At 48.5% G+C, this 23436-nt stretch overlaps 1 protein-coding gene across 2 annotated transcripts in view; it reads left to right on the top strand.

Moving 5' to 3' along the window:
- Positions 1–23436, top strand: part of Kcnh1 (potassium voltage-gated channel subfamily H member 1) — a 268751-nt gene that overhangs the window by 190212 nt on the left and 55103 nt on the right. For both annotated transcript variants that reach the window (XM_035445712.1, XM_035445711.1), the window contains exons 9-10: positions 5164–5416; positions 20895–21091. In XM_035445712.1, coding sequence (XP_035301603.1) covers positions 5164–5416; positions 20895–21091 — 450 coding nt within the window. The remainder of the gene's footprint in view (positions 1–5163; positions 5417–20894; positions 21092–23436) is intronic.

Below are 23436 nucleotides of genomic sequence, written 5' to 3'. Positions count from 1 at the left end.
TTATCTTCTCCTGAATTGGCATGTCCTGAGGCTACTCTCTCATTTGTCTCTTCCTCCTCTCAGTCCTGATAAGAATCACATGGCACTGTCATTAAAACTCCTAATTGCCATCCCAGACCCATGAGCACCAGGGGTGGTGGCCAGGGTCAGTAATTACCCTGGTAAGACTGCACCTCAGACAAGTCCAGGCAATACTGGTGATTGTCCGTGCCTTAGCCACCAGCTGGCGACTGTCACATCCTGCTGTGCAAGTAGCAAACCGTCCTGGGCATGGTTGTTTTCCGATAGTTGTGTTACTCCAGATTCATGCCAGTAAAGTGCAGAAATGTGTGTGGTTTCCTGAGAGAAGAGAAAATATACAGAGGGCTAATTTATGAATTATCTCCGTGTCCCCCACTCCCTTTGAGATGTACCATGTAGCCCAGGCTAGCCTGGATCTCTCTATGTAGCTCAGGGTGAACTTGAACTTCTCATTTTCTTGTGCCTATCTCCAGTGTGCTGGAAATAATGTGTGTGCACTACCACACCCACTGTCCCAAGGCCTATGTGTGCTAGACAAGCCCTGAGCCCAACCCATCCCCTGCTCTGTGTATTGCCCAGGACCAAAGCCTTATCCTCAACTCAGTTTCTCTGTTCCTTAGTCCTTCTGATTCCACTCCCCTCATGGCCAAAACCTGTCTATCCACAGTAGCATTAGGAAAACGGTAACACTATGGCAAAAATAGTTATGGACACTTTGAAATCCAGATTGACCAGGCTTTGTGGTCAGCAGTCACAGTCCCATTCTCCTCTATCTGAACAGATGGTTGAGTGCTGGCCATTTTTAAGGAATGCTCAGTTCTGCTGACCCTCCACTTGAAAAGCTCGTTGCTTTGGGTCTGACCACTATGCACCAAGATAAAACCACTACAGCACCAACTATCACTTCTTGAACATACACGGACAACAGGCATTTTGCCAGGTGTGGTGGTGCACACCTGTAATCAATCTCAGACTTGTGGGGTGGTAGCAGGGCAGCCATGAGTCTGAGGCCAGCCTGGGCTACATGGCAAACATTTGTCAGGGAAAACAGAAAGAACCAATGTTAGTTTGTGTGACTGTTACCCACCATGCTTTGTGTGGGCTTCACTTCCACTTGGGAAGGTGTGGCTGGAAGCTCTGTTGAGTGAGGGGGACCAGAGGCTTAGTTCATACTTTTTACTTCCCCTGGTCTAGGGTGATACCAGGATTTGGACCCAGTTTTCATCTGGTTTCAAAGCTTGTCTTTTTCCTACTAGTCTCCCTCTTTTAATATTTTTAAAGTTATGTTCTACTATGTGCTTGTGCACAGATGTGTGTGTGTACATGGGTGTGTGCTTGTGTACATGTGTGTATGTGTGTGCACGGTGTCACGGCCTGTCATGGGTTTTGTTTTCCTTCCTCTCATTTGGGTTTCGGGGATTGGCTTCAGGTCTTCATGCTCGGGAGTGTGCTTGTGACACCGCTGCCGAGCCATCTTTCAGGCTCCGCCTCATCTGGATGTAGAGCACACTAGGGGGATGACGGCTGAGGTTCAGGCCTCCCAGATGGGCAGGGTGTGAGCTGGCTCTTCTTGACTCCTGGCTTTGCCGGCTCCCCCACCCCAGCTGCACCTCTTGTTCCTGCTCATCACTGGCAACAATGCCTGCTGCTTCTGTGGGTGCCTGGCAGCTGATGGAGCAGAAAGCACTTTGATCTCTGCCCCGAAGCTCCTTTTTCCCAGCCGCTAGAATGACTCTGTAGATCCTGGTGTCTGGGAAAAGCCCTTCCTCATCCCCATTCCTGCAGGGCTGGGCAGGGGAACTGCCTGGGACACTGCACTGTCAGCACTGCATTCCTGTCCTGCTCACCTGCTTGCCTCCAGGAGGGTTTGGGTTCCACCCTCACTTCCTGGTTCAGAGGCCCAGCTGTAGCAGCATCTCATGGCAGAGGCCTGCCTGCAAAAGGAGGCAGCAGCAGCCGTGTGTGTGTGTGTGTGTGTGTGTGTGTGTGTGTGTGTGTGTGTGGAGGATGGGGGTGGGGTGGGGGTGGTGTGGAGGGGGTGGGGTGGGGGGTGGGGGGGCAGCCAGCCCTGGAGTCTCCCTTCCCTCCAGTCATTAGCTGGTGACCTTGAGCACATCAGGAGTCTCTCTTCCCCTAGTTCCCATGTCTAGAATACATTGAAGACCACATGGCCTCTATGGCCTTTGGGCTAGCGATGACCTCCTGGACTGTGACAGCTCTGTAATGACATTGAATAAGGGCCCACAAATAGCTAGGTACCAGATGTTTCAACACACAGCATATGAAATCTCACAAAAATCCCACACACAAAAAGGAAGACTTGGCCCCAGGAGCTAAGCATTGTTCAAGTTCACACATGAGCTGTAGGCTGGAGCAGGACTGAATCCAGAGCCTCAACCTTGACCCATCGATGCCCGGCCCAGAGGAGGCTTCTTCATGGTCACAACTCTCAAGAGTGACATCTCAAAGCCTGGCAGTTGAGAGGGCAGCTGTGGGAGGCTGTGTGTCTAATGGTTGAGCCCCTCCCTCCGAGAGAGGGCATGCTACCTATCCTCTTACTGCAGTGTAGAACTTGCAGACGGGAACAACAATGGAGACGCTACACAGCCCAGAGTTTGCCATCCTCCCCCCCCACCACACACACACACACACACACACACACACACACACACACACACACGTCTTTTTCATGGTTCTGGAATCAGTGTCCTGAAAATGATTGCCTCCTGATCAAACCATTATGCAGGAGACTAACTCAGGAAAGCAAATACTTGAATGTGAACTTACCTGGAGAATTAACCTTGGTTCTGCTATTGGACACTGCTTGGAAATGATATGTGTATCTCCACCAGCTTGTGATCCACACGGAGAAAACCCTTGGGTCAGCACTTTTGCATTAGTCTCCTTTGTCACGATCTCTCGGCCAAGGCCTTGTGCCTCCACCACTCCTCCATCCGTTCTCTCAGAGAGGCTCGTGTTTTGTCCATCCTATAGCCCAACACAGGGATGCAGAGGCACCCAGAGACAGGGATGTATCTCAGACAAGTGCTGCAGCGTCACCTTAGCTTTGGAGTCAGTGTTGGTAGTCAGTACTCTACAGGAGAGATGAAGCACAGAGTACTTAAGTTACTACTCAGTAACCGGGGGTTCAGTCATGTGACCTCTCTACCCACTGCTCCACCTCCACATAGACACTGAAGGGAGGAAGTGAAGACATCCAGGGCAAGAGCTGATCTGATCTGGGGAGGCTGGTGCAGAAACCCCAGATGCAGAGGCAGATGGCTGGTTCTAGGACAGGAACGAGGCCTGGGAAGTCCCCAGCACCACAAGAAGTCGCCACTGAATGATCACACCTGATTCCATGCCCCCTACCTGGTTTACAGAATCGCACAGAAAAAAATGCTTTAAAAACACTGCTGATTTCTCTGAAAAAGCCCTCTGGAAGGTGTCCTATCGTGTCTCTTAATGCTTGCCATAAAGCTATGCAGTGGTTTCTTGCAAACACTTAGTCCACAGAAATATCTCTTGCTCTGAAAAGCTGGGCAATTTTTCAGTTATTTAGAAAAAAAAACAAGATCCACATGGTTTGCTGTTGCTGGTTTGTTTTTTAAATGCTGCAAGTCAGGGCTGGGGGCATACATAGCCCAGATGCTAGAGTGGTTGTCTGGCATGTGCAGAGCTCTGGGTCTCCTCCTCAGTATTATGGATGGGGGTGGGGATGCTGCCAGTCAAATTGCAACCCATTAGCTTTGCAGAACTGCCTTCTGGCATAGCTGGTTAGGCTGTAACCAGGCTCTGATGCCTAGCCACCTAGTGTGAAAGCTGAGATCTGATGTTTCCTGGCTGGGAAACTTTGGGCTTCCCTGTGTCTCAGCTTCCTCATCTGAACTCACAGAATTTAAAAGCACATCCTAGAGTTTCTGTGGGGACCAAATTAGCAAACACACTTTCAAATATAAAGTTACACTCCCTGTCCTTTCTGTCTTCCTTGTTGTCCTCAGTGATTGCTACCAAATTTTGTTTATTTTGCTTGTCTTTTGCCTCCTCTTACTAGACAGTAAACTCCATGAGAGCAGATTTTTTTTGTCTACTTTTTTTTTTTTTTTTTTTTTTTTTTTTGGAGACAGGGTTCTCTATGTAGTCCTGGCTGTCCTGGAACTCACTCTGTAGACCAGGCTGGACTCTCAGATGTCTCTTTAAATACCATTCCATATGCATTCTATCAGCAGGTCATGGCAGCTATATAATCAGAATACACTCTGTAGCTTAATGTGACCCCATTATGTTACAGAATGCTAGGCTGTTTCTCCTACCTGTAATTTTGTACCTCTTAACCAATTTACTGTGTTTCCAAATGGCCAGAAGAGAGTGTTTAGAATGTTCTCCACACAAAGGAACAATGAATATTTAAAGGGATGGATACACTGTTTACTTTGTTCATGTATTGTATGCATATTGAAATATCATGCTGTACCCCTGAGATACATGCACGTGTGTGTGTGTGCGCGCGCGTGCGTATGCGCTTGATTTACTTGTTTGTGGATGTGATCTGAACATGGCCACTTCTTGCTGGCTGCACTGAACCATCCCAGTCCAAGCTCCTCTCACCCACCTTTCCCCTTGACTCCTCTGTTGCAGCCCCCCCACACACACACCATCAAAGCCCTCTAATCCCTCTCAGGGGCCCCAGATGACATCAGTCCCCTAAATCTGTGTCCCTGGCTACCGTCAATGACTCACAAGTGTCTCCATGCTCAGTGTTTTCTCTGCATGATGTCCCTTAGCCCTCCCTCCCCTGTCTTAGGTGGATGATTGCTCAGGCCTGCAGAGCCTTTGTGTTAGCTATCCTGTTGGAACGTTCTCCTTCTGTGAGGTTCAGTCAGACACATTCTGAAGCTGTCATTTGAAACTCCAGCTTCTCAGAGAGGCGCTCTCATGCCCTATACACTCTTAGCCCTGACTTTCAGACACATGTACTGAGCATTCAGCAGACTGAGCTAGCATCTAGACACTGCCTGATTTTCCCATGGCACTGAAGCATAGGAGTGCAGTCTGGCCTCCTGGGTGTTGCCCTGTGCCCAGGGAGCTGAGTGAATGAGGCTGGGGAGTGGTCCTCACACTGTCTCTTCCTTGTCTGGCCAGGTCCTGCAGATCTGTCCCAAGGACATGAGAGCTGACATTTGCGTGCACCTGAACCGCAAAGTGTTCAAGGAGCACCCCGCCTTCCGGCTGGCCAGCGATGGCTGCCTGCGGGCCTTGGCCATGGAGTTCCAGACAGTGCACTGCGCCCCGGGGGACCTCATCTACCATGCTGGGGAGAGTGTGGACAGCCTCTGCTTCGTGGTCTCAGGCTCCCTGGAGGTGATCCAGGATGACGAGGTGGTGGCCATCCTAGGTACGTGCTGCCCATTCTCCATGCCATTCTGGTCTCCTACTTGAGGTTGTCTTAGTCACTGGACAGCCACATTTAATCAGAGATTGCTCCTCAGGGCAGGCTCATTTCTAACATCCATTCATCTAGGTGGAGTGTCTGCTTTGGACCAATCTGTTTGAGACACTTAGGGATTTCTCCTCAAGAGGCTGCAGCTCCTGGAAGAGATGAACAAACAAGCAATCATTCAGAATGTAGCAGAAGGGGCATCTCACTGGAGATTCAAGTGAGAAGGCTTCCTAGATGACATGACACCCAGGAAGAAGCCAACAGTTGAAAATGAGTTAGCACAGAGCAGGGTAAAGGCAGGGTTCCAAAAAGAGGTGGAAGCCTGTATGACAGAGGCAGGCAGGTGTGACTCACAGAGGTCAACTACAAGTCACTTCGTGTGGCATGAGCACACGGAAGGGCCATGGTGAGAGATGAAGTTGGGAGGGAGTCGATAGACCAAAGGCTCCAGGAACCACATTAAAGGATGTAGATTGTGCTGGGGCTGGCAGGAGGAGGGCAGTGGTGAACTGAAGGCAGGGAAGGGGCACCATCATGTTTGTATGTGTGAAAAAAGACAGAAGGTAGAGGCTGGACTGCAGGGCCAGGGAAATCAGGTGGGAACCATGTTATCTGGGGGCTTAATGAACTAAGACGTGGGTAGAGGTAAGAAGTAGAATTTAAAGAAATCCAGTGACAGGTTTGCTGTTAGGAGAGAGAAAAGTCAGTGAGGATGGTAGGGTTTCTCATGGGGACAGGATGGCATTTGAGAGGCTGACCATCAGTGGCCTTGGAGAAACTTTCTGAAGCGGCTACAGAATAGCTCTTCAATGAGCACGTCTCTTCAAGGGGACAGGCCGTCACCAGTCTAATCGTCATTTATGGACATCTGCTTGGTGCCTCTGTATAGTGCAGATGGGTCCCCATTTAACCCTTACAGCAATCCTGCAACGTAGCTTTGTTATTCCCAGTTTTTAGGTGAGACAGTGCAAGTTCAGAGAGGTTAAGGAAGTGTTGTCATAGCAGCTGTGGCCCATGGAGTCCCATTCCAGCACCCCTGGGTCTTCCACCCCTCTGCTCCTGCCCAGCATTTGAACCAAAATCTTAGTGATGGCTAGTGGAATCACAGGTCCTGGATGCTGTTGGTACAGCTGCAGTTTGTGGCTGTGTGCTTTAGGTTCAACGTGTGACTGATTTCTCAGAGAACTGAGGGGTGAAATGGTTCCATCGGTGCTAGAATGAGGATGCTGGTTATGTAGAGATGGGTGATATTTTTAAAGCCAGAGTTTTGCTCCTGTCTGATTTTGTTGTTACCTGAAACACAGCTTCCTTCTTGCTCCTGGGGCACCTTGCCAGCCTTCCCTCTTGGTTACGTTGTACTCAGGGTAATCCAAGGGTGATTTATATTCCTTCAGCATGTGCTGGCAGATGGTTGGGGAAGTCTTTTGATTCTGGGTTGGGGATGAAGTCTGTCTTGTCTGCTGGGTACCATGGTGCCCATGGAGCCTAACAGTCTCATCCTGCTGTCCCTTACTCCCTCATCTCAGAGAAGTTAGGCTGTGTGCCAGATACAGGAGTGAGGAAGACATTGTTGTAGTGTAGATGAATTAAGTGGTTCATACCCCTGCCTTTAAAGTCACCAATGAGGGCGTTGGGTTATCCAGGATTCACCACTGAGGGCATTGGATTAGCCAGGATTCACCAGTGAGGGTGTTGGGTTAGCCAGGATTCATCAGTGAGGGTGTTGGGTTAGCCAGGCTTCTTGCAGGACTAAGAAACTGCTGAGCAATTCTTTGAATTTAGATTTGAAGTAACCCTTTGGGGTCATGTCTCTTGGGCCAATTTCTCCACATATCACTCACCATTTACTCTTCCAGGAAATCCATCCTGAGGTGTTCATGATCAGAGATTTATTATTATTATTATTATTACATTAAATTTATTCATTTATTTTACATCCCAACCACAATTTCCCCTCCCTCCTCGCCTTCCATTCCCTCCTCCCATCTTCCCTGTACCCCGCCCCCCATCCACTCCTCTGTTTCTGTTCAGAAAGGGTCAGGCCTCCCCATGGCTGTCAACAAAGCATGGCATATCCAGTTGAGATTGTATAAAGGCTGGGCAAGGCAACTCAGTATTAGGAATAAGATCCTGGAAGCCAGGACAGACCCTACTTCCACCACCAGAAGTCCCACAAAGTAGATCAAACTATACAACTGTCACACAGATGTAGAGGGCCGGTCCCATGCAGGCTCCCTAGCTGTCCGCCCAGAGTCTGTGAACTCCTGTGAGCCCAGGTTGGTTGTTTCTGTGGGTTCTCTTGTGATGACCTTGACCCCCCAGCTCCCTGCCTTGTGTAACCCTTCCTCCCTCCCTTCAGTAGAATTCCCCAAGCTCGGCCCAGTGCTTGGCTGTGGATCTCTACATCTGTTTCCATCAGTCACTGGATGAAGGCTCTCTGATGACAACTGGAGTAGTTACCAATCTGATTACAGGATATGGCCAGTCCAGGCTACATATCTACTACTGCTAGGATTCTTAGCTGGGATCATTCTTATAGATTCGTGGAAGTTTCCCTTGCATCAGGTTTCTAACTGACCCCCCAGAATACATCCCCCCTCCATCAAGACATCATGGCAACATGAGGGATTGGGTTGAGGGGGAGAGGGAGAGTAATGATCAGAGATTTTTAATGCCCTGCCATAGACACCTGCAGTATAGATTCAGGCATGGAGGGGCAGTAGCCTTGAAGAGAGATGAGAAGGGCAAATGACCACTCCTTACCCCCCTCCCTGCTGATGCTGTCCTTTTTAAGAGGCAGAAGCCCCACAACCTGGTTGATTTGACAGGTTTACTGCGTCTCCAAATCTAGTCCTCTGGGCATCCTGCCTGCTCCAGTTAGCATTGTGGTTGGACCTCAAATATAGCTCAGCAGCTTTGGATTCAAAATGTTGGTTGTTCTCAAGATGTCCAGGCTAGAAAAAAAGCCTCCTATGCTTCCCAAGAGCCAGATTGGGCCCCAAAAGTAGGTCCAGGCTCGATATCCTAAATAACTTGCCAAAAGACTTTTATTCTATAAAAGGAGATGACAAGTTCTTTGAGAGTCAACCTGTCCTTTGGGCCTCAAGGCATGTAACATTCCAAGCTGTTTGTTCCCTGGAAACACACTTGGACCTTTTTAAAATTCCCTTCTCCTTAGAATAAGCTATGCCCAATGAACTGCAATCAGTTTCTTCTTAGGAAGAGTTTCAGCATCAAATGGGTTTGTGAACAAGACCGCCATTGTCCTCCGATGCCCTTTAGTTTACTCTTGCCCAGATTTGTTGAACAGGCGCTGTCATGAGTGGGGCACTGTGGTAACTAAACCTTATCCCAGCCCTCAAGGTCTGCTTGAGGAGCAACTGGCTCTAGACATCTGCCACTGTGTCATGGAGAAGGCAAAGAATGCTTCTGGGGTATCGTGGGATGAGTAGCTGCTGAGCACTGTTGTGTGCCCAGTGTCCCACTAAGGAAGGGAACGATACCAGTGGTCAGAGCAGGATGCTGTAGAGAGGGCACTGGGATCTGCTGCCCCCACCTCAGCCTCTGGTCTCCTGTTGCCAGTTCACACATTTACAACCTGATGATATGGCTCTCCCTTCAGTTATAGTATCCCATCCCCATTTTCCATTTAATTTTAGTGCAGAATCCAAGAACAAGGAGCGTTTTCAGTGAAATCTTATTCAAAGCAGTTGGAATGGAAAGGCACAGGCATCGGTTTCTGCCATGCCTTCCGCTGGCATCTGCCTGTCAGATGTACTGCTGTTCTGTGTCTGACCAACGTGAGCGAGCCGAGCCTAGCGTGCCCACTGGCTCGTGTGTGCTGATTTTCCCCCAGCATTTCTGTCTCAGACCTGCAGAGCTGGTAGGAGCTCCTTTCACTGGGGTTAAGTCAGTTATATGGGTTTTGCATCTGAAAACTTCATTTACAGTTTCATCAGATTGTCCTGTTCGTTTTGTTTATACTCTAATAGGTGAGACAGAAGTCTTCCACCAGGCTGTGTCTCATAGCAGAAGGAAGACACAATGGTGGCCTCCATGAAGTTGCCACTAAACTGGCTGAGTCCCCAAGGCTTCCCTCCCAGTGTCTGCTAAGCCTGTACTCTGCTTACCCCTCTTTTCTCAGCCCTGGTCTATTTGACTTTGTCTCTCTGGTATCAAGCACGTAGCCATGGGAGATGTCAGGGGCTGTTTACTGAACAGTGGAGTTGGAAGCAGGCTAAGGGGCTGGAGAGAGGACTTGTCTACCATGTTGTCATGCCCTGGGTCTGGTAGTTATGACTGCAAAATAAATAAGCGGACAAACCAAAGAAGAATAAAAGCAGGCAAAGGCTAGACTGTGAAGGCGCTCGTGATCTCGGGTAAGCATGTGGACCTTTTCCTGTAGGGATGAGGGATCCAGAGAGAGTTTTTGACAGGGAGTGGCATGGAAGCGCTGGTTCCATTGGAAGGCATGGAGAGGAACCAGGAAGGATGTGTGGGAGTAAGGGGCAGGTGGAAGGCAGGTGGGAAGGAAAGCCCGGGCTCAGAGGCAGCACAGTAGTGCAGCTGGTGCAGTGTGATGGGAAGGACTAGGGAATGGCTTCCCATGGATCCTGGAGGGTCAACAGGGCCGAGGGGTGGGAAGGAAAAGAGGAGGAGGGAAGATGATGGAAGAGGAGGGAAGATGGGCACATGATGCTTCTTGCAGATGCAGGCACAGCTCTCAACTAGAGGAAACTGTCTTCAGTGTGCCCAAGTCTCTGGATGACCCTGAGCCTGGCCAAGGATGGGATGGGAGAACAGTGTGAGCTAAGTGCAGGGCAGGCCTAACCTCTTAGGCACAGGCCTTTCCCCAGTGCTGTCCCTGGGGCCTGAGGACCCCACTTAGGTCCTTGCTAATCATGCAGGTTAGTTAGTGCCTGCTCACAGAGGAACTTTGCTTCTCTCACTTGCCCAGCTGGAAGGCCACCTCGCCTTTGCCCGGATAAGGAGCTTCTTTGGGTGGTTGTTCTTGTTGGATATTAAGGCAGCGTCTGCTGTCATGGGGGATTATGGTGGTGGTCTCTTCCAGGGATAAAGAAAGAAAGGCTTTATCTTAGAGGAACATTGTGTTTAACTGAGACAAATGCTCAGTGACAATGAGCACAGGTGGCCCATTGTGTGGCTCTCCTGGAGCAAGCTGGTGAGCAAATGCTCACAGAAGTCAAAGCTTGGGAGGCCCCAAGGAGTGTGGTAGGGCTGGGCGCTGGGCTTTGGGGTAGTTTGGATACTGGAGGGGCATGTGAGTGGCAGGTTCAGGCCAGTGTGAGCGGAGCCAGCCATGGTGTTTCTGTGGGTCAGGGCTTCCTGCTTCAGTGTGCCCAAGGCTAGCCCTGTTGTACCCTGTCAGAGCCACAAAGCCTTGTGTGGTTTGACATCTTCAACCGTAGCTGTGGAGAAGAGGGAGGTGATGAACATGGAGAAGGATAGGAAACAGGAACCCTAGGCAGGGGCCTTTTATGAACTTTGCTTCAACCATATGAAGTTACTGATTTTCAACATTTTTCCTACTTTCCACTGTTTAGTGGAAGAGCCTCCCTAGTGATTGACAGATAGGGCCATGAGATTTTTGCCTTGATGGCAGCTGAAAGGCGGGAGTCAGATATTGTCTGGCAAGGTAGGGCATGGGTCAGTCAGGGGGAGGATTTATGTGGTGGGTGATATTACCTCAAAGCCCAGCCTCCGAGCTATAACCAAGAGTCCCAAAGGACAGTGGTAAGACACAGGACCTGTGTGATGCATCAGGGCTAGCGTGGTGGCACCGTGTCATGGTGAGAAGCCAGGCACTGGCAACTGAAGTGTGACATCCTTAGGGCTGTGATCTGAAAGCACTGAGTTGGACAGAGGGACAGGGAAACTGTTAGGTCACCGTGGGTGATGACAGAGACAAGGAGTGTACAGTGTGCCCAGCAAGGGTAGAGAAGTCCCACTAGGGACATTTAAATTTCATAAAAACAATGAATAATTATTAGCATGAGTTTTTCCCAAGGATTGCGAGAGAGGCAATTTGAGGGAGATCACTTATTCACTGGAATTCAGTTTTAACTGGACATGCTAAATTTGACAGACTTAGTTGGGAGGTGTAGGTGGGGTGAGCCATCAGGAGGAGGGGCATCTTGGTTAGTTTTCTGTCAGCTTGACACAGCTAGAGTCATCTGGGAAGAGGAACCTCAATTGAGAAAATGCCCCATCAGACTGGCCTGTAAGCAAGTCTATGGGTAATTTTCTTGATTAATAATTAATGTGGAAGGTCCAGCTCACTGTGGGTGGTGTGACGCCTGGGAAGATGGTCCTGGGTATGGAAGCAAGCTGAGAACCTGGCAGGAACAAGTCAGTCAGCAGTGTTGCTCCCTGCCCATTGCTTCAGTTCCTGCTTCCAGGTTCCTGCCCTGACTTCATGTCGTGCTAGACTGTGATCTTAGGGACACAGAAGCAAAATAAACCCATTCTTCCTCAAGCTTTTGTCGGTCAGTGTCTTGTAGAAAACAAGCTAGGACAGAGAGTCTGACAGGTTGTAAATGTTAATACCAGAATGTAAAGGGGGCAAACGTGGAGGCCAGAAGGGGGATTCTGCGGTCAGGGAAGCAGGCGAGAAAAGTATGAGCAATGAGATGTGAAGTGGGGAAGAAGAAGCCAGGAAACAGAAAGCTCTAAGCATCCATCCATCCATCCAGGGGCGCAAGGACATTACACCGAGGTGCAGCCTGCATTGCTTTAAAAGTGGGCCTGGGACCAGGACAAGAGGATGAGTCAGAACCAGCAAAGGAAGCCAGGTCTCAAGCTAGAGACTTAAGAGTTGACAGCAGAAATGGCAAGCAGAAAAGAGAAATGAAAGCCATTGTAGAACTTACGAGTCTTTCCCTAAATGACCAAGCTGTTGAGAGCATTGTTAAAGAAACAGGGTGTAGCCATTCAGAAGGCTTACGAGGGATTTTAAATGATACAGGAAATTGTTACGGTAGGTCAAATATTAATTGAATATGCTGCAATCCCAGTTACATGGGGGAGAAGCACACCAAGCTGAGACTCTGTGAGCATCCTTGTCAGAAAGCTGGGGTAGATGTTAGTGAGGCAGGAGGAGAGTTTCATTTTCTTTTTAAATCTGTCTGGGTTTCAAGTTATCTGTAAAAGAGCATGTGCAGGTCCAGAGAGATGGCTCAAGTAGTAAAGAACTTGTGTAGGCATGACAGTCTAAGTGCAGACCTCAGCACCCATGTAAAAAGAGGGGTATGTGTGTCCTGAGATCCTAGAGCTGAGGAGGCAACGGTGGGAGGGTGCCAGTCAGTGGGTCCCAGGGTCACTGAGTGGCTCTGTCTCAAAAAAAAATGAGGCGGAAAGCAACAGAGGAATACACTAGGCATGACCTCTGGCCTCTACAGTCATGCATACACCCATGCATGCATACATCATACTCATGTACCAAACACACAGATAATAAATGGGCACATGATTTTTTCAAGATGATAGTTAAAAAAATTCAAGTCAGTCTTGAAAATGTCCACATCATTTGACATTTCCCAGACAGTTTTGGGACATAATTTTTAAACATGATTTTTTTTTATTATTTTTTCAAAATGATGTCTTGGCAGTGCTCTCTTGCTTTTTCCAGTCCAATCAGGAAAAAATGGCTCATCTCTGCCTGTGCCATCGTCCCTCCCTCTAGCTGTCCTTGGCCAGACAGTGACGATGGACTGGCTTAACTAGCAGAGATTTACAGCCACCTCAATAGCCTCAACAAGATGAACCCTCACTATTTTAGAGATGGTGAAACCAAACAAATCCTGGCTGGAGATGCTTCCCAGGATCCCTGGGAGCCAGGGAGGGGAGAACGGGCTCCCATTCTACTCTTTCCTCCCTGTGGGGCATCCCTGCATGGGGACCAGGTGGACTGTGTGGTGAGTGCTTCTGTGTTGGGGTCTGCTTGCTTGTGGAGCTCTGGGGTCTGCTTGCTTGCAGAGTTTTAGGGTCCACTGATGCTTGTGGAGCTCTGGGGTCCACTGCTTGCTTGTGGAGCTCTGGGGTCTGCTCTCTGTGGGGCTTTGGAGTCTGCTAGCTGTGGAGAGCCACTTGACTAATTTCAATTAAGTGCCATTGTGATTAGTAGAGGGGGAATCATGATGTTCCTAAGACGCTGCTCTAACTGAACTCTGTAGTGTGTGAGGCCTCAGTCAGTCAGGGGTGTCAGCCTTCTTCACAGGGCATCACTGCATGAGGGAGGCTGGGGACACAGGGGTGAAGGCTTTATGCTTTTGAAGAGAGGTGGCTTCTTCTTTCTCACATCCTGCTATTATCTTCCCTCATCCCTATTCCCAGTCCCCACCTGTAGGGTAATTTCTAACATGCATGATTTTTATTTATGTTTGTAAATTTGCCTGTAAAGTTTCAGTGTATCAGAAAGCCCAGCCACACTGAACTGAGGGAACATTTCTGAGCAGGCCAGCAAGTCAGGCTGACAAGGCTGCTGCTGACATGAGAGTTCTGCACTTGGCTTCCCAAAGTCATCCACTGCAATCAGTCTTTCTTGTGGAGCTTTCTTTGGGACTGCCAGCCCCCAAATATAATGACACAGAGCCTTCTTATTAATTATGAAAGCTTGGACTTTAGCTTAGGTTTTTTTCCAAGCTAACTCTTAAACTGTTTCCATTAATCTACATTCAGTCATGTGGCTTTTTACCTGCTCCTGTGTCTTGCTGGCATCCCCCACACACCTTGATTATAACCTATATTCTAACACTCTGAGTTCCTCTCTCTGCCTGGAAGTCTTGCCTAATCTCTCTTGCCTAGCTATTGGCCATTTGGCTCTTTATTAAAACAACGCAAGGCGCCTTTCACACAGTGTGATCAAATATCCTATAACAATTCAGCCAGGGCATCCTAGGCCTTTCATACCCCACCCCCTCCATGGCTCTCACCCATCTTCACAATAATTTGTTCATTCCATAAACATGCTGGTTGTGGTGTTGGCATCTGGAGACACAGCAGTGAACAAAAAGGCGAATCTCTGATCAGGAAGACAAGGCAATATGCCTTATAAGCCTGGGCTAAGAGCTGTAATGGTGCTATGAACAAGATGCAGTGAGAATTCCTACAGCAGGTGTCCAAGCCAGCCCAGCCACAGAGAGCAGAAGAAGGCTTCCTGACAACATGGCATCAGAGCTCAGTGCCACCTGTCCAGTTGGGTGGGCCTGGGCTGGGAGATCAACTAGTGGGAAGAGAAGTAGGGACAATAGCATCTGTAGCAGGGACAACAGTGACAAAGACTAGGAGCCACATGTAGTAATGAAAAGCTGCTCAGTTTGCCTGGGAAGTGTGTGTGTGTGTGTGTGTGTGTGTGTGTGTGTGTGTGTGTGTGTGTGTGTGTGTGTGTGTGTGTGTGTGTGTGTGTGTACGTGTGTGTGTGTGTGTGTGTGTGTGTGTGTGTGTGTGTACGTATGTGTGTGTGTGTGTGTGTGTGTGTTCTTCAGCCTTTTGCCCTAGTCAGATGGGCTTGGAGTAATGGGGAATCCAGTGACAGCATTTAACAGAAGAGGGACAAAGTCGCACCTGAGCTTAGAAAAGTCATCCCGGCAGCTGCTTGGGAAATGAATGAAAGAGCCAAGGTCAGAGGAAGGTGACCAACAAGGATGACACCAGAGGTAAGAGTGGCCTGACCTGATTTCACAGCTGTTCAAATGAGGGGCGATAGAGCCCAGGGACAGTTGGTAGATGAAGTGGCCATAAGTTATTCATTCTCTGAATAAGGAATAAGAGGGTGTGTTTCCAGGGTGAACAACCCAGGAAGATGGTGGGCTCACCTTGGAGGAGAACAATTCGTCCCTCAGATATATAGGTCTGAGCTGAGTGAATGTCCAGTGGAGGAGAGAATAGGACTTGAGGTACAAGTCTGGCAGCAGCATTGTCCAGATGCAGGAAAACAGGGCCCAAGCCAAGAAAGTCCCCACTGCAGCCGAGGTGTGGGGCTTGAGGAGGAAATGATAGGCTCCAGAGGAGCCATTGCCTGTGAAGTGTGTTCAGGAGCCTGGAAGGGACAAGGACAGTGGCCAAGACAGTGAATGTTACAGAAGCCAGGGGAGGGGACAGGGACTTGCACCCAGCTTATGAAGATGTCATAGAATAAGTTTCACTGGACACAGATGTCACCATTGGTAAGATCACCAGTATTTTATAGCTTGATTGACACATGTTGTGCTGCTATGTGTGTGCCTACACACGTGCACGCGCACACACACACACACACACACACACACACACACACGCACACACGCACGCGCACACACACTCACAACACACACAAACACACGCACATACACACACGCACACATACGTACACACACACACACACACACACACACGCACACACACATACACACACACATACATATACACAGACAGACACACCACACCACACACACACATATACACACACACATATACACACACACACACACAGACACACACACATACACACATGCACGCACGCATGCACGCACACACACACACCACACACGCACACACATACACACACACATACACAAACATACACACACCACACACACACCACATACACACACACAGACACACATACAGACACACACATACACACACACTCACACTCACACAGACACACACACTCACACACATACACATACACACACACATCACTTTTTTTTTTTTAAATCCCAGAACTGTACATTGTAGCACACACCTTTAATCCCAGCGTTAGGAAGCAGAGACAGGTAGATCTCTGTGAGTTTGAAGGCAACGTGGTCTACAGAGCCAGTTCTAAGTTAGCCAGAGTCACTTAGAGGGATCCTGTCTCAAAAAATAAGATAAGATGGGCAGTGGTGGTGCACAGCTTTAATCCCAACACTCAGGAAGCAGAGGCAGATCAATCTCTGGGAGTTCAAGGCCAGTCTTGTCTACAAAGAGAGTTCTGGGACAGCCACAGCTGTTACACAGAGAAATACTGTCTTGAAAAAACAAAAGATAAACTAATTAATCAATTAAAATAAAAACAAAAGAACAAGAATTAAGACACATATGAATTTATTCAAAACAAAGTGTCATAGCTTGTTGAGGAATGGTGAGTATGGTTCAGACTGATCAGCAGAGAGCTTATGGTTGACAGTGATGAGATGGGTGTGTGGCCTTTGAGGGTGAGGAGACTGATTACAGAAGCCTCTACCCTTCACTGAACCAGGCTGCCTGCAGAGTCCCCATCCCTCCTCTGCAATGTCCCTGTGGATTTCAGCCCTGAGCTCTGCCTCACCTATGTGTTCAAGTGTTCCTCAGCCCCCACCGGCACCCCACCAGACTGTTATATCAACCATGACCAAAGGGGAGACTATGTAACTGAGGAGTGTAACTGAGGGGGTATGTAGGGTGACTCATTACTTCAGTGCTGTTGGCTTGCTCTAATTAGAGAACCTGCAATCCCTCCCCATCTCCTCCCCTCCCTCAGCTCAGAACAGCTACTCAGAACGGGATTACCTAGGCAGTCACGGTAAGCTTTTAATGTTCCAGACTGCACTCTGATTGGTAAACTGGTTGGCTGAGTGGTTTGACTGCCCAGTGTGGATGGTCATGTCACACTCACAGCTGGAAGGATGTGTACAGTCATCTGTCATGGCTTCCTTCTGTCACTCTCTGACCTGGGAAGTCCCTTTCCAGACACTTGTGTCACACCTATGAGGCCTGCAAAAGCCCCGCTTTGCTCCTTCCCGCTTTCATGGGTCACGTGTTTCTTAAAAACAGTTGTCGTTTGCTTGAGTAGCCTGGGGTTCGTTTGGGATTCAAGGAGTCCTGTATACCACATGCTTAACTCTCACCCCCAGATCACGTACCCCAAGCAGCTGTCTCCAAAGGAAGTCGGGTAAGACATGGTTGAACTTGGGTTGGAAGTCTAACCTGTGCTATGATAACACCAAGAGTCCCAGCCCTGTGGAAAGCTTACCAGTACGAGATGCTGCCGTCTCCGGGCATCTGCTTCATGTGTGTCCCTCCCCAGTATGGCAGCATGGCGGCCCATGTTCTGTGCAATGGATGCGCCCCTTGAGAGGGTTCACAAGTGAAATCTGTGCAGCTACATTCATTTATTAAATGCACACGAGGAGCTATTATTTCACTTTACCGATTCTTCTATAATTAGAAAATGACTCCCAATTTCATTAAAGGAGCATAATGCTTCTATATTGGGTCTTGTTTAAATGAGGTAATCTTGATAAGAAACAGACAAAATTACCAATCAGCTTCTACTCAGTAGTTACAGCTTAATTATACCATGTTTCCTCCAGTAAGAACTGCAGAGCTTATAATGCTGTCTGTCTCACCAGTGCTCAGAACGTGTGGCTGGGAGAGTCGGCCCCTTAGAGACACTCCTTGCTTCTCACTGGTGGGAAAGCCTGCTCTTTCAAGGGGATCATCACCCTCTCTTGGCACAGGGAGTGCCAGCAAGAGCTGGGGTGATGGGTGATGTTCTGCCATTTCTCAGCCCAGAGCTCCATGATCTGTGTGTTCATGTGTCTGCTGCTGGGTCATGGCTCCTTACATGTTCTGGTTAAGACACTCATTCTTGTCTCATGGCAGGCTTCTTAGCTGGCTGTAGATAGGTGGTCTCTAAGCCTGTACTCACCCAAAGGCCTGAATGGGCTGGACCAGCCAGAGGATGATTGATGTAGCTGGTGGCCGTAGCTATCAGAAGAGGCCTGGACAGGGAACCAGAGCACTCATGTGACCCCTTGTGTGGCTCAGTCTCCCCCAGGCTGATCAGATTTCAAGATAGAGACTTCCCAGAATGAATATTCTGAGAGACCTGGGTCTTCAGCTTCCTGTGACCTTGCCTCAAAATCTAAGAACGTCATTTCTACCAGACTGTGTTGACTAAATGACGAAGTCCAGCCATGATTGACCTACCTAAGTGAGTTACAGCTGTAACCACACTGTCAGAAGGAATGGGTGGCCAAAGCTTTGCCATGTTTCTTCAAAGGAGGCATGTTCTCTACAAGAGCAAGTTTACATTGATGGGAAGGGCTCATGAGTCATGGTGGACAGTGTGAGAAGGCCATAGGATTACAGGTCAGTTCCCAGAGTTCAGTGCTGGAGAGCACCATGAAGAAAGTCTGTTTCCAGGACAGCCTGGTAGCACCCCACAGCAAAGCTCCTACCTATTGGTCCTCCCTGTGCCTTAGCCACCTTATCACAGGCAGTGAAAATTAGAACTTGGCAAGGAGAGCCAAACAGCACTTATGTTTACCTGGAACTTCATATTGGAAGTCTAACCTGTGCTATGATAACACCCAAGAGTCCCAGCCCTGTGGAAAGCTTACCAGTACGAGATGCTGCTGTCTCCGGGCATCTGCGTCATGTGTGTCCCTCCCCAGCATGGCAGCATGGCGGCCCATGTTCTGTGCAATGGATGCGCCCCTTCATATTGGAGCAAGAGACACAGAGTCATCCCTAAGCCATGCACAGTTTACTTGTTTTGGAGGAGATGGAGGTATTGACTCACATTTTAGAGGTGCTTAGAGAAGACTGTGGAGTATCTTATCGACTTGAAACAGACACTTGGTACTAGAGAAAAAGTCAGTCCACCGTGTGTCTCAAGTTATACCTGTTTCCTTTGCCTTTGGCAGGAAAACAGCATCTAGTTGAGCACCAGGGGTGTCTGGGTCTAGGGAGCCTGGCCAACCATTTCTGGATTTCTCCTTCTTCCTATATGTTCCTCTCTGGTTCCCTGGGAACTCATATTTGTGATTATCTGCCCTGAAAACTTACAAGCAAGATGAACAATCACGCCACATAGCTAGAGACTATACCAGGAATAAATTCAGCTTTGCAGTAGACATGGGCTAAAAGCATTCGTGGTTATGAAAGAATATCTCTGAGTTAGAGGATGTGGAGAAACACCTAGTGATGAAGGTTACCATGTGTCCTATTGGGGGCTGCTGTGACAAAATGCCACAGGAAGGGTTGGCATATAGGCAATAGAATTTTCTTACAGTTTTGGGAGTTCAGAGGCCCACCATGGCCAGGTTCTTATGAGGGTCTTTTTAGCTGCAGACTGTCCACTTCTTATTGTATCTTCACAGGTAAGAAATAGCATAAGAAAATTCTCTGGGGCCCTTTTATGAAGGTACCATAGGGTCAGACATGAGACTAAGTCATAAACTCTTATCTATGTCAGTGTATTCCAAAGGCACCCTGTTTCAACATACAGATTTGGGATAGGCACATTCATTTTACAATAATGCATTTATTCACTGAATGTATTTGTAGGGTGCTGGAGACAAAAGATGCTAAATGCAAGTGTAAAGAAGACATTTTAGGAGTATGTGGAGAAGGTAGGATACTTGAAACCTTTAGGGCGGGGACAAGCGTGGGAGCGGCTGAAGCCCGCACTTGACTGCTTCTAGATGCAGTCTCCCCAGTCCTCCAGCTCCTGTGAGAGCCCACATACAAACACACTCCCCGTCTGAAGACCATGGTGAACAGATGTTCATCTCACGGTCTTGTAGATGTAGACTCATGGCCCACTTCTGCTCTCACCTCCTCTTTGCCTATCAGTACCAGCCATGTTCCTACTATGTTGTGTGACATTCTGGGGAGACATGAATAGATGTCTGTTTACCTCAGAGAAAGAACTGGAGGCAGGCCAATGTAATGATACCTCCAATGTCCAATCTGTTAAGTGAATTTGTTGCAGGTATCACAAGAGTATGAGTGAAGAGTACTTATATAAACATGTATAGCAGGCAGGTGGATATAACACTAAAGCCCACTCCTGCATGGGTGACAACTAATGAAAGTGGCCACCCTGCAGCTCTCTGCCTGACTTTCAGGCAGCTTACAGGCTGAAGAGTCCCCTCTTCTGAACAGTCCTTACTGCTTATATAACTCTGAGAAGGGAGGGGCCTCGTGAATCTTGTATGTTTCAGGGATTTCCTGGGACTTGTAAGTTATTTTAAGACTTCCCAATTCTTAAGGATCTTTTCCTCCAGGGTGGAATATTCCAGTTCAGAAGAAATTGCTACACAATAGATAAAGCATTGTGTTCTTGGGGAAATAGGGCATGCAGCTCTTGTACACAACATGCAAAGGTACACAGCAAACCACAAAGTAGTTGCAGGCTACAAGTGGTGCAATGGGGGAAATGGGGTATAGTAAAAACAATGGGGCACGTGGTAGCGTTCTAGAGTGACCAGCATCATCCTGAAAAAGGGTAACATTATCATCATTAATTATGTGCTGTCTTAAAGACTCTTGAATGACATATTACTAAGGTTCATATCATGATTTCTTTTTTTTTTTTTCTCCCTCTGAGCCCAACCTGCAGGCTGCCAGTGACTGCAGATCCTTCCTGACTGACCCTTTGCTCATGACAACTCTCTTTCTTCAGGGAAAGGAGACGTGTTTGGAGATGTGTTCTGGAAGGAAGCCACGCTTGCGCAGTCCTGTGCTAATGTTAGGGCCTTGACCTACTGTGACCTCCATGTGATCAAGAGGGACGCCCTCCAGAAAGTGCTAGAGTTCTACACAGCCTTCTCCCACTCCTTCTCCCGGAACCTGATCCTCACTTACAACCTGAGGAAGAGGGTGAGCTGGCGGCTTTGATTCCTTCTACAATTTACCCTGTGTGCTTGGGATAATTGCTGGGGCTGGGACAAATCCTTCTGCTGTTTCTTTATGTGGAGAAGGGTGTTCTGAGCCAACCCTGTCCATTGTTTGCTCTACGGTGCTTTGGTCTTACAGTGTTGAGGAGAGCAAGTATGCTGGGCTAGAAGACAGATCGGCCTTGGTGTAGTCAGGCTTTGCTGTGTCCGTTTGTGGGATGGGTAGCTCCTAGCAGCTCCTGGACCTTCCGGTACTGTGAAAAGATAGTAAAAGTGGCTTCTCAACCAATAGAAAGGCCCCTTGGAGCCACCTGATTGATGTCCACTGTGTCTGCAGTAATTGGGACCTACAGAGTGGAGTAAAGCCATTATCTAGCTGACTGGTAATGGCACTTTATCGAAATAATATGAAAGCATGAAAGCGTGTTACTTGAGTTCAGCAAAGAGAGCCATGGATTTGGTTGTCTCGAGGAAGTTTCGTCTCTAGCCAGCTCCTTGAGAAATGAGTTTTAAGAGAGGAAAGTGTCTTCCCTAAAGCTGTTTCTTTCCCATCAGGTCGTCGCCTGAGTTCTGCCCCCCCCTTCTCCTTGCCTTCTCTAGTTTTCATGGTAGACTTCTCTTCTCCTTTCTTCTTCTTTTTTAAGACAAGATCTCACCATTCAACCCTCAAACTTTAAATCCCCCTGCCTCAGCTTCCCAAGATTCACACCTGCCTTCATGACTGACTTCCTTGTGCTTAGTTCATCACCTTTGGGTAAACACTAGCACGTCCACTTCTGACCAGGGAGGCTCATCACTCAGGAGGAGTTCCATAAGGTGTTTCCTGTGGTGACATCATGTCACCCCGCGGACTGCCCTCTTGCAGTCGTGGTCTCTGGCTCTAGTCGCATGCCTGGTCTGGCTATTCTCATGGCCAGCATTGATCTCTTCCCTCTCCCACACCGCAGGCTGGTCACTGAACTCTGTTGCTTTTGCCTCAGCTTTCCAGTATGAATTCATGTTTTATTTCCTTTCTTTCGATCCTGGCAGAATCTTCAAGGCCAACCTGGAATTCACAGGACACTGGGGGAGACTTCAAGGCCCTCACAGAATCCTCAGGGCCTGTGGAATTCTCGGGTATTCTCATCGAGACTTCAGGGCACAGAGCCCCTCATTCAGGCCTCTCCCACAGGCAGAGGCTGAAGTAGCCTTTCTGCCCATTGTCTGTACCTACCACACAGCTCCTTTCATGCCCGCACATCTCCACACAGCTCATCCGCTTGTGCTCATGCGACCCAAACTTAATCCCTGAGCTCTGACCACAGCCCCTCCTCTCTACACCCCTCCCCGTGGTCTGAACCGTCGCTCTGAGGACGTCAAGTGGTTTCTTCAAACGTAGTGTCTATGCCTGGAAATCTTTCCCCTGTGTGTGACAAACTCCTGCTAGCCATTTAGACTCTGAAAGATTCATTTCTTCATTAGGTCTCTCCTGGTGCCAGATGAACTGGACTGGATAAAGAAAACCAAAGACTCTCTCCCTTCAGGTGCCCAAACCTGACAGAAGTACTGTGTGGACAACATAATGGCAGTCCATTAAGTTAATACAGTCAGCGATCGTGAGTTCTCAAATTGTAGCAAGCATGAAGGAGGGGACAGCTAAGGGAGAGCCATGTGCAGGAACCGAGTCACTTACGGAGGATATGCTGGCATACAGGAAGGGGCAGGTAGTCCGCTAGGAGAGCGCTTGAGCAGAGTCTAGAGAAAGAAACCTGAGCCTGGTCCTTGAGTCCCTTGTGCAAGTTTTGTTAAGGCCAACCTTTGGCTACACACAGTAGGTCTCTTCCTGCTCTGGTCTCTCAGGAGGCATTGCCTTGAGCATCATGCTCAGAGACCTGGGAGCACCACAGCATCCTGCATCCTCAGTGCATAACTAGCTGCAGAGTGCCTGCAACTGGTACAGCATTTAATGACAAAGGGAAGGAGATGCCCTGGGCCTCTCTTTCCCCATCATGAAATATGGGGGAGAAGAACTCTCCAGCTCCTCAGTTTGAAGCCTGCCCGCCCAACATCCAGGGTAGGGTGGGCACTGCTAGAGAAGTGTCCCTCACTTGTCTACTGGCTGGGAACATGATGCTCGATGGAGATACTTTTAGCCAAGTGGATTCTCCTAAAATCTATTTTTTTGGTTTGTTCCTTCTTTCTGTGAAAGACAGTTGATTATAATCAGCTTTCAGTGTTGTTGGTGATATGGGCTGAAAAAGATATGAGATTTGAGTTATTTGGAGGAGTAATCATTTTAGAATAATTATAGATCCAATAAAGTCTCAAAAAATAATAACAAAAACCAAG

The sequence above is a fragment of the Cricetulus griseus genome, chromosome 5, assembly GCF_003668045.3.
Source record: "Cricetulus griseus strain 17A/GY chromosome 5, alternate assembly CriGri-PICRH-1.0, whole genome shotgun sequence".
Classification (NCBI taxonomy): domain Eukaryota; kingdom Metazoa; phylum Chordata; class Mammalia; order Rodentia; family Cricetidae; genus Cricetulus; species Cricetulus griseus.
Note: the sequence above shows the minus strand (reverse complement) of the source record. Positions and strands in the feature narration are given on the sequence as shown.